This window comes from Theobroma umbraticum, unplaced genomic scaffold (assembly GCF_002168275.2).
Source record: "Theobroma umbraticum cultivar Fairchild unplaced genomic scaffold, ASM216827v3 scaffold_95.0, whole genome shotgun sequence".
Classification (NCBI taxonomy): domain Eukaryota; kingdom Viridiplantae; phylum Streptophyta; class Magnoliopsida; order Malvales; family Malvaceae; genus Theobroma; species Theobroma umbraticum.
In genome coordinates, this window is record NW_018397257.1 from 7291244 (window position 1) to 7302010 (window position 10767).

General features: G+C 36.6%; 2 protein-coding genes across 2 annotated transcripts; one reads left to right on the forward strand and one right to left on the reverse strand.

Moving 5' to 3' along the window:
• Positions 1 to 1591: 1591 nt before the first annotated feature.
• Positions 1592 to 4369, forward strand: LOC110412806 (putative disease resistance protein At1g50180). The gene has a single exon (XM_021423431.1). It carries the CDS (start codon positions 1592 to 1594, stop codon positions 4367 to 4369), a length of 2778 nt encoding a protein of 925 aa, XP_021279106.1.
• A 3383-nt stretch (positions 4370 to 7752) lies between these two features.
• On the reverse strand, positions 7753 to 10258 carry LOC110412747 (uncharacterized). The gene is made up of 2 exons (XM_021423361.1): positions 8136 to 10258; positions 7753 to 7786 (listed from the first exon to the last, which is right to left on the reverse strand). The coding sequence occupies exon 1, from the start codon at positions 10233 to 10235 to the stop codon at positions 8193 to 8195; it is 2043 nt and encodes a 680-aa protein (XP_021279036.1). The 5' UTR covers positions 10236 to 10258; the 3' UTR covers positions 7753 to 7786; positions 8136 to 8192.
• Between the last annotated feature and the right edge of the window lie 509 nt (positions 10259 to 10767).

The following is a 10767-nucleotide window of genomic DNA, read 5'->3' on the forward strand; positions in this document are numbered from 1 at the left end:
CTCCCTCTTGTGAAATCAATCTAACAAAGTAATAAAACCGAAAGATTTCTTTATTTATTATTCTTTTTCTCAATTCTTTCTCTCTCTTGCTTCACTTTGGCTCCACCATTTGTCTCTATCCCATAAATCCAAAATCAAATTATTTCTTCTAAATTATTTCTTGTTCTACGTCTAAATTTCCTTTCTCCTTTAACCCTCTAATCCAACCGTCTTTCTTTTGAATCTGGTTATGAAAGTTTGGGTTTTCAAGAATAAAATCAGTTGAAGAAAAATTTATTGAACTCTTTTGATCCATTTACGATATAGGGCATGTACGTCCAATTTTCTTTGAGAAATGTATTATTGACTACGTGAGAATGTACGTCCTATTATCTATGGTGTTGAAGGGACATTTAACTTATAATGAATTTTAATACTAATTAATGCATAGGTTAAAAGGTGGAAATGAGATAGAAAGTTCAACATCCGATGTTACCAATAACAATGATGAAATTACATGGAAAGCCCCAATGTAACCTTGATCTCATATACAAATTCACGTCCATTGCTGGTTCTTGCTTTTCTCCTTTCATCGTATTGGAAATTATGTCACCTTACTCTGTGCATTATGGATAAAGATAAACTAACTTAAATCCAAACTCCCTCTGTCCAAGATTAACTCTTTGATTTTACCTGCTCAAATCCCATGTTTTTCTGTTAAGTAATTCCATATCCAACCATTATATAAACCTGGAATTCTTATTAAACTTCACCATTGTTCCTTTTTGTAGTCCAAACGTTCTCACATTTACACCATGCAAAAAGGTTTTCTAAAAGACCCACGTTTTTCCTCTAGTTACCTTGTTCTGCAGTTTGACTAAGACCATTCATTCCCTCTCAAAATTGCTATTTGAGCAAGAGAATTTGGCTGTCAAAGAAGACGAAGAGGAGTAGAGACAAGAAGAAGAAAATTGGAAAGCTTTAGTAAGGTGAGATATCTTAACACCATCTCCATGGTTTGCCCCATTTCATCATTACAAAAATTACGAATCCTGCATTTGGTTTTGTCTGCATCAATATATAGCTGCATGCAATGCTATGAAATTTGGTAGCCTTTTGATGTTCCAACTAATTAAGCTGGTTTTACTATGCAAGTTTGATGAGCGGCCGATACCCTTATACTCGAGAAGAGTACTTCATTATTATATTCTTTAGCTCAACTCAAAGTTGTGGAGTGACAAGATAGTATGCAGACAGTTAGAAAAAAGTTAATTATATTGATTTTGTATTTGTTTATATGCATTCATTGATCAGATATTGGAGATAAAATTAATTATTCTTGTTGCTGGTCTTGATTTGCTTTTGTTGCGTGTTTCGATCTAAGTTTTGATGGGGAGTTGTTCGTTTTTCAAGCGTGAACTTATTAATGATGGGTTGTGTCTTTATAATTTGTAGAGGAAATGTTGATCAGTCATGTCTTCATCTTAATTTATTACTAATTATTTCTGCTGTCGGAAATGATGGTCTTAATTTATTGAATCTATATGAAACAGAATTCAGATTGAACCCTTTTTTTTTTTTTTTGTTCTTTAATTGTCAGTGAAAGTAAAAGATGGAGACATTGGCACCAGGCCCGTGGAAGACAACAGAAGCCAGCCTTGTTAAAGCAATGGATAATCTTTCAAATCTCTTGATTTTTGAACAAGAGTTGCTTGATGGATTTGAGGAGGATTTCAGACTGATACAAAGAGGACTGGCACGAATGCATCTCATGGCACAAAATGTGATAGAAGAAAGAGGGTTGGAAGGATATGGAGAGGAAGTAAGATTTCTTACGACTCAAGTAGAAGCTGTAACCGATGGTTTTTTCTCAAGAAAGCAAAAATCAAAACAGCCCAGTTACAGTAATTGTATCAAGGACTCTTTATCCTTTTTCAAGGGCCGAGCAGAGATATATAAAGTGATCGATGACATTGAAATTATCAGGGCCTCAATCTTGAGACTTATCTCCAAAGGAAGTGAGCTGGGAATGTCGCTTCTCAAGGCAAGGACAGGAACTGTGTCTCAGAATCTGGAGCAGCAAAAGCGACCATTCTCTGTGGATGATATCAAAGAAGAACGAGCTGTGGGTCTAGAGGAAGGCATTCATATATTAGTATCAAGGTTAACTGAGGGCAAAGGGAACCGGAAAGTGATTTCAATTACAGGCGCAAGAGGAGTAGGCAAGACAACTCTTGCAATGAAAGTGTATAAGAGTGCTCCTGTTACTAATCATTTTCCTTCTCGTGCTTGGGTGACCCTATCTCAAGACTTTGAACTGAAAGAGACTCTGCAGATCGTAGCAAATCAATTATGGATGGGAAAGGAAGAAGGGGAATCGTCTGTCGAAGGAGAGGAATTATCTGTGGAAGAATTGAGCACAAGGATCAAAGATGCCTTGAAAAATGGAAGGCATCTCATTGTTTTGGATAATTTGAGGACATTGAAACAATGGGATGCTCTTCAAAGTTTATTTCCTGTTGAAAGTAGAATACTGATAACCACTCGTGATAGAGCAGTTGCTCTTTCTACGGAATCAGATCACAGCCAAAGATTTATATATCACATGAGGGGACTAAGTGATGAAGAGGGCTGGGAGTTATTTACAGCAAAGCTACCACCAGTCCCTATGGAGTTGGAAGAACTTGGACGAGATATTGTCAAGAAGTGCATGGGTTCACCTAGAGCAATTTCTGCAGCTGCAGAAATTTTATCAAGCACACCAGCAACTTTAGACCACTGGTCAATAGTATTAGAGCAAATTGATAAAGATCAAGCATCAACGTACTATAACTTGAGCCTGGTTGCTGATGCATTGCCATCTCCTTTGAAGCTTTGCCTTTCCTACTGTGCGCTATTCGATAAAAACTATGACATCTCAGTGAGGAGATTGATTGTGTTGTGGGTTGCTGAAGGACTGATAGAACAACAGAAAAGCAGCAAAAAGGCCGCAGAAGATATCGCAGAAAAGTATTTAAAACAATTGGAGAATCAGGGTATGATTCAAGTGGTCAAATGGAAATCTAATGGGAAAATAAAAAAGTGTAGGATGCACCATCTTTTAAGAGATCAGTGGGTGTCAAAAGCTACGAAAGCTAGTTTTGTACAAGTACCAGATGAAGCTGCTTGTTCCTGTTCATCCTCTAGCACTGGCATGATTCGTAGAGTTGCTGATCACCTTGACAAGCAAGATGATTGCTTCCGTCATATCCATGGAAATAGAACCACAACTAATTCTTTGCGATCTTATTATGGGGACCTCCGCTCTCTATTGTCATTTGATTTTCGGGAAGGACCTGAACCTGGAGATGACATAGGGAACTTTCTTCGCAGAGGAATCTTGGGAAGGTTTTTATTGCGGTTGCTAATAATTGACCTTGAAGGTGTATTTCGACCCAAGTTACCTAAAGGAATAGGGAAGCTGAAAGAACTGAGGTATCTCGGCCTGAGAGGAACTTACTTAGAGATGCTCCCATCATCAATTGGCTACTTGCCAAAGCTCCAGACGTTGGATTTGAAAAACACACATATTAGCACCCTTCCTAATACTATATGGAAGATGCAGCGACTCCGACACCTATACTTGAGTGACAGATATCGTTGTAGATTTGTTGCTCCACCAAGTGCCTGCTCTCCAATTGATCTCCAAACGTTATGGGGAGCATTTCTGGATGAGGAGATCCCAGTAGAGGGTGGCCTGAACAGGTTAATTAACCTTAGAAAGTTAGGACTTGTGATCCGGTTAACATTGTCACAGCAGAAGTCTTTGGCCAAGTGGATTGCAAGATTGAGTTACCTAGAATCTTTAAGGCTGAGATCAATTGATGAATCTGTTCAACCTTCCACTTTATTCTTAAGACCTTTGTCGAACCTAAAAAATCTCTCCTCTATATACTTAATGGGAAGGCTGAATCCACTAGTAGTGCAGAAACTCCCAGAAAATCTCACAGAGATTACACTGTCATTGTCAGGACTTTTGGATGATCCAATGCCTAACCTAGAGAAGCTCCCAAACCTGCGAGTTCTTGAGTTGTTAGCCGATTCCTTTACAGGGAAGCTTATGGTTTGCTCCACAGGGTGCTTTCCTTTGCTTAGAGTTCTAAAACTTTGGAAGTTGCAAGGCCTAGAGGTATTGGAGGTCCAAAAAGGAGCTCTAGCGATTGTGAAGGACATAGAAATTCGGTATTGTGAAAACTTAAAGATGATCCCAAATGGTTTTCTACACCTAGTTCATTGCCGTGAGTTGAAGCTAAAAGGTATGACTGAGCAATTTAAAGCAAGGGTTATTAGATACCATGGGCAGGATTGGTATAAGATTGCCCATATACCTTCTGTCTTTGTGGAAGATTAAAAGTTTTCTCGTCAGATTTAACTGAGGTTTGAGGTAAGTCTTCCTCTTTTAGTACCATTAGTCCTTGTTTCTGTCCAACATTTTTGTTTGGAAGCGGGAGCTGTCACTAGTCTTTCTGTTTCAGACAATACTCTATGGCTAGATTTTTCATTTCATTGTGTCATGCAGGAATTCGCGGCGAATTAAGCCAAATGCTTCGTGGATAGCAAACTTCAAAGTTTCTTTGCTGTTGTTCAACCTATTGCCCCTTGTCTATTCCGATAGAGTTGTACTTTTTGCAAAGTTTCTGAGAAATCCATGGACAAAATGCTCTTTTATGGCTGATCATCAGTCAAAACACTCTATTTGCTTCTTGATTGGTGTCTTCTCTTGTGTTTGTGTTCGTCGAAACCTTCTGGTGTATTCTAGTTCTATCATTAATCTTGTTTAGTAGCCTTGTCTCCTTTGCTAATGGCTGTTTTCCTCCTTTTTAACAATTGTAGCAGATCTTCTGCTTTTTATCTTTGTTGATAAATAATAATCCAAAAAAGGAGAAATCTTTCTTGCACCTTTAGCTGAAGTAGCTGGTATAAATTGTATCTGGTTCTTATTCTGTCAGGAATTTGATTTTTTTTTTAATTATTGTTTTACATATTATTTGGTGGGGGAGATTGCTGAAAAGTTCCTAGCACAAGTATAATGCAGGATTAAACTTTCAAATTTACTTTGACAACAGCTAACCTCCCTAGAGGCATCAAGCAGGGCTTCTTTATATATAAAAAATTGGTTAAGAAAATGGAGTGAGCGGAAGTAATTTTAACTCTTCATGTAAAGGTTTTTCTTTACCTTTTAAATAATCATCCTATTTCATTCTTGATTGATTCTTTTACCCAGCATGCATGCTACTTATGAAGGATTTTGAGTATGCTTGGAGAAGGAATCACATTCATATAATGTAACGGAATATAAACATACAAAACCGAAATCATCTTTGGATCACTTATGTTGCTCAATTGATATATTAAAAATAAATATATGTTCAACCATATACATTGAGGAGGTATTTTCAAAAATCACATGTCAAAATCCCTCCACTTGATTGTACATCAAAGCTCGGTTGTCGTAAAGCAAAGCTGTCATATGTCTAATTTCCGATAATGATTCACACAGATGTCAATTGAAAAATTTATACTAAGTTGGGATTATGTGGTGTCATGCTGCAATGCTAGTAGCTAAGGTTATTTGAAAAATCTCATTTCTCAAATATTATTTGTTTTTGACTTTAAAAGAAGACAAGAAAATTTTTTCTTAAGAAAATGATGCCGGATTTTTCTCCTTTATTTTTCCATTATCTTTTCTCACTTTCTTCTTACAAAGTACAACACATATATAAAAAGTATTTATAATTAGGTTAAATCTAATTTTTAATTTATTATATTTTAATCTTTCCACTTAATTAAATAATTTACTTAAGTTTATATTGAAAATTCTTAATTTTCAATTAAATACTAGCCTTATTTTAATTTTAGTTTGTTATCTTATTATGTATACCTATTACGTCCCTGATATATTGACAATAAATATAAATCAATTCAATTAAGAATTTATATTTATATTTATAGATTATAAGTGGTATCTATCAATACATCATGACTATCCAAATATCAAAAAAGTTAATATAATTTGACTAACTTTTCAGTATAATTTAATCATTTCATCATATATCTAGACTAGATAAAAAATTTGACTCGATGTCTACTTTTTAACTTATCTATATTAATCTTGCAACTTTCATATTGACCTATTAAGATTGTCTTAATGAAGAACTTACGGTTAATATAAGTTAGAAACAAATGAGATATTACTTGGATGATGAATTTTCTCTAAACTACTTTCAGTCACTTTTGATGTTATACATAGAGCTTTTATAATTCATTTAATAAGCTTTTTTTTAAAACATTCTCATCCAGAGTTTTTTTTAAAAAATTAAATATGTGGTGTATTCATATCAAAAGGAGAAAACCCATGTACACAAAAAGAGAAGAAATCTGGTAAAATCAGATCAGGATCTTACTCTGGAGCTGACGTATAAAAATTGGTCAACAAAAACTAAGTCTTGTACAAGAGAGTTGACAACCAAAAAAATAAGCAAAAGACCACAACCTGGCTTGAAGCAAAAACAGGTAGAGGGATAAGTAAGAGAGGGGAACATAAACACTGTGAGTGTTTCATCCTCTTGCAGGTCATTAAGTTCATGTTGTTCCCAAGGGTGGTCAGTGCCTTTTCCAGAGCATAGGAGCCCAGGAAAGCTCTCTGTCACCGAGGCATGCATTAAAACCCAGCAACAAGTAGCAGCAAACAAGGAGAGGGCACCATCAAAAACAGTTAAGGATAAAGACTTAGAAGATCATGCATTCTGTTAACCCCTGATTTAGTAAGGTTGTCTGCAGCCTCATTATTTGACCTTGAGATGTGCCTAATTTGCTGACCACTAGCCACTTTGTTTTTGATTGGACAAATCTAAAGAATAAGTTGTTGCAGCCGCCATGGGGTTATACTAAGGTTGGATACCCAAGACATAATGTTTTTGGAGTCAAATTCAATGATGATGTTTTTAGAGTTCACCCTGTTAATGTAATAAAACGAGAAAGAGCAGAGTATATGAATTGGAGATAATGATCAGAAAATTGTTTCATCAATACAAAAAACAAGGTTTATATACCTTGTCTACAGAAAGACAACTGCAAGTATATTTAACAAATGTAATGTTGATTTACATGCAAACCAACACATCAAAGGACAACTCAAATTTAACCTTAATATTAACTATCAGTACAACAAAGCAAACTGAATCAAAACAAAGGACAATATGTTATCAGAATAACATCTACTTGCTGCCACCATACAAGTATTATTCCTCAACACACCCACGAGGAGGCTGCAAACAGAAATGTTTGCAGAGCTTCTTTCTAATTCTCTTCTGTTTGCTACGACACTCATTATTTTAAGAAATGTTTCAATAACTCTTCACCACTTTAGGAATATCTTTTTACCTCTTCGTGGTGCTTCCATTCAATGTCACTAGAACCCTTCTACAGTCAAAAAAATAAAAAACCAAATTTGTAAAAAAAAAATAGAAGTAGGAAAGACAAACAAAGTTCTATCCAACAGTCTTAAAAGAATTGGAATCCGGAATGAAAAAAACAAAGCTAATGCCTAAGAAAAGGAGATGAGAGGAAGATCTTCTCTGGTTGCTTTAGCCCTTGCATACCAGCAGAAGAGTTGTTTTCTTTCAGAATCTAAGTAGCAACGTTTTGGCCCCCTGAGAGGATTGAAATCTTTGAACTTCAAAACCAACAATTCAATTTCTACAATTTCTGGCACATTTCTTTTACAGGACCACTGGCGGTATATGTCTGCATCCATTTTTTTGCATATCTGAAGCCATGTAAACACAAGTGTACCGAGTCTTTTAACTATTTTGTAAGAACATGCATTTAATTTAGGTGTTATAAAATTGCACTGACGTTAGAATATTAGTTAGCATATGACAAAATGCAAAATTTCCAGATTGTACATTAAATACAGCATCAAACAAGCACCTGAATCACTACTTTGGCCTGCCCCACTGATTAGTATACTTGGATCGTGATGAAGAAAAGAACACAATAAACAATTCTATAATCTATTTCAGTAGCAACAACAACAAGAAGAAGAGAGTAAATGATAAAGAAAATAATCTGATGCATGGTATCTTTTACTTATATGGTACAAGAGGGGGGTTGACCTTTCAAGTGAATTATCAGCTAGACCTTTCGATTTTCAGCTTCAGTTGGTAGTCTTGCTACTGCCTTAAAATTTTAGCTCTAACATGACCTCGTGAAATATGGAATTGTTTTGTCAAGCCAAGATGTGCCATTAATAGCCAGACATGAGTGAGCAGCTCTCCACCTCGTCTAAGTTGCTGAGCATGCTGATTCCACCTACATTGACCGGCAGCATATGATAGCATCTCCAGCCATACATGACTTACTAACTCCCACTTCTCGTTTGTGTGCCACTTCCTTTCTTGTTCTACTGAGTGCAATTCTTTGGCTAGTCTACAGGCATCAAATAGCACAGATTTGCTTCTGTCTCCTTTGACAATTGCAGGTTCAATCCTGGTGTCTACTTGCAGTAGCTTTTCACAAGCTAAGGAGGCATTTGATATGAATTTTCTTTCTTGAATGAATTCTATTGCTTCACAAATTGTATCTTGAAACCTGATCTGCCCAATTCCATTAGGCATCATAGAAGGCCGCTTGACAAGAATGTACAGCAAGTATTCTGATATTAACTTGCTGACTTTACATCTTGAATCAAGAACAGAACTTGGATTCCTTTTCTGATCATAACAATAGCAGAGACTTGTAGCAATATGCCATAGCAGAATGCTATGATCAAACTCGACTTCAACGCTCCAACCAAGTCTATCTAGACAGTTTTTCTCTCCAAGTACCTGCTCACCCCTGCAAGCACATAATTGCCTAGAAATTGAAAAGTTTGAGGCAACCTTTGATTTCTCCACAAGCTCTTCAAAGACAAATTCTTTCAGACAAGGAGATACACTCTCTGAAGTTATATTGCCATGAACATGTTTGTGAATCCAGCCACGCCTTTGGACTCCATGCAAATCACCGGGCTCACCTCTGAAGCAAGAACCAATAAGACTGTACTGTTCCATGTAATTTGACCATCTGTTCTTGCTAGTTATAAATTTGAACGTGGATATGGCTTTAGAAGTCTGACTCACTGGAAATTTTTCTCGTTTGCTGAGCCGAAGCATTGTCCATTCCGATGAAAGCAGCACAAGAATTGCATAAATCTCAAGGAAAATAGCTCCAATGAGCAACAAAAATGTTATACTCACGTCAACAGTTTTAAATCCCTGCCTGTCAATCGCGGTGAAAGTTGCTAAAGTAATAATAGTAGAAGATAAACTCACAGAGCGAAGAAAAACACCCCAGTTGGAATATACTATACTTGCCTTTGTATAGAATAAGTCATACACAAATCCAAGCTCAACTTCAATCACTTTGAAAGCCTCATCCCAATGACACCTCTGAAAGTAGGAGTGGCTCTTTTCAATATCATGAAAGCTGAGAATGAGATCTGCAAAGAGCCTCTTACACGTGTTGAAGAAATCATAAGCAGCAATCAAAATGGCACCATCAGGAATGAGGCTACCTCCCTGAAATGAGTTGGTACGAGGGACAACTGTAAAAGCCTGATTTGCAGTACACGACAGCTCAAATCCTTCCCTTTCCTTCAACTTGTAATCCTCCATAAACTTGGCATAGTTGGGTCCTGGATCTGGACGTTGGAGAAGCGACTCCCTAAAATGCTGACTGCTTGCAGACCTGAGAACCCAAGTCCTCTCCCCATACTTGACAGTTCCAGCAATGAACATTGGAATAGCTACGAAGTTGAGCTTCATTGGCTTCAAGGATCTTATAAAGACATAAAATGCCACCCCAACCTGGGTAACAAGACCAAGCAAGTGCCTAAGCCATAACTCATTGTCTTCCAAAGAATACGCAGTTATGGTGTCAGGGCCCCCAAGGTGCAAGAGAAGAAATGGTGCCCAAAACGACATTATAGCATTATCAAGGGAATCATCATCTAAATCTCCCTGATTACTGGCAAGGATGCCCAGTGAGACAGTTGCAACATAGTCAGCTGATAAGTAGGCCAACCAAAGAATAAAACTGATCCAGTTTCTTGCTATATATTTTCTCCGATTACCAAAGAAACTGAGGATAATTTGCAAGGAAAGGCTGAGTAGCACCAACGAACGTAGTTCCCATTGGTTCCACTGTTCACGCCATCTTTCTGGGAAAATCTGCATTAAGCCCCGTTAACAGAACTCAAACTAATGACAGTTAAACATACAGAGTACTGATATACAATACTCTATATAAAAGAGCAATTGATTTTCAACATGTATTTAGAGACGGACAAGAAGATTCAAGGAAACTTGTACGTAAGTTCTTGGATCATCTGCTAAGGATAAGGATCATTATAGACAAATAAGGACGGAAAACACAATGAGCCCTTCTATAATTCAGTACGATCCAAGTAGTTTTTATGCATGGAAGTGGCTCCTAGCTAGGGATAACAATGTCTTCCAAGAAAATTCCATTGGTAAGATATTTATTTAATTAGCTGTCTGACTATTTATCTCCAATAACAAAGCAACTAGTAAAATTTCACTGCATCATCCTAAACAGTGACTTTAAATTCCCGAGCCTCTCCTTTTATTTGTATTTATATTTTCTGGAAATGATTTGTAATGAAGTAGCTGTCAAAGTAAGGTATAATTTCTTTTAAGAAGCTGTGTCTAACTCGACAATGCCGACTTTCAAAAAAAAAAAAAAACT

Coding starts and splice junctions, on each gene's coding strand:
- LOC110412806 (XM_021423431.1), top strand. CDS start 1,592: ATGGAGACATTGGCACCAGGCCCGTGGAAGACAACAGAAGCCAGCCTT.
- LOC110412747 (XM_021423361.1), bottom strand. CDS start 10,235: ATGCAGATTTTCCCAGAAAGATGGCGTGAACAGTGGAACCAATGGGAA.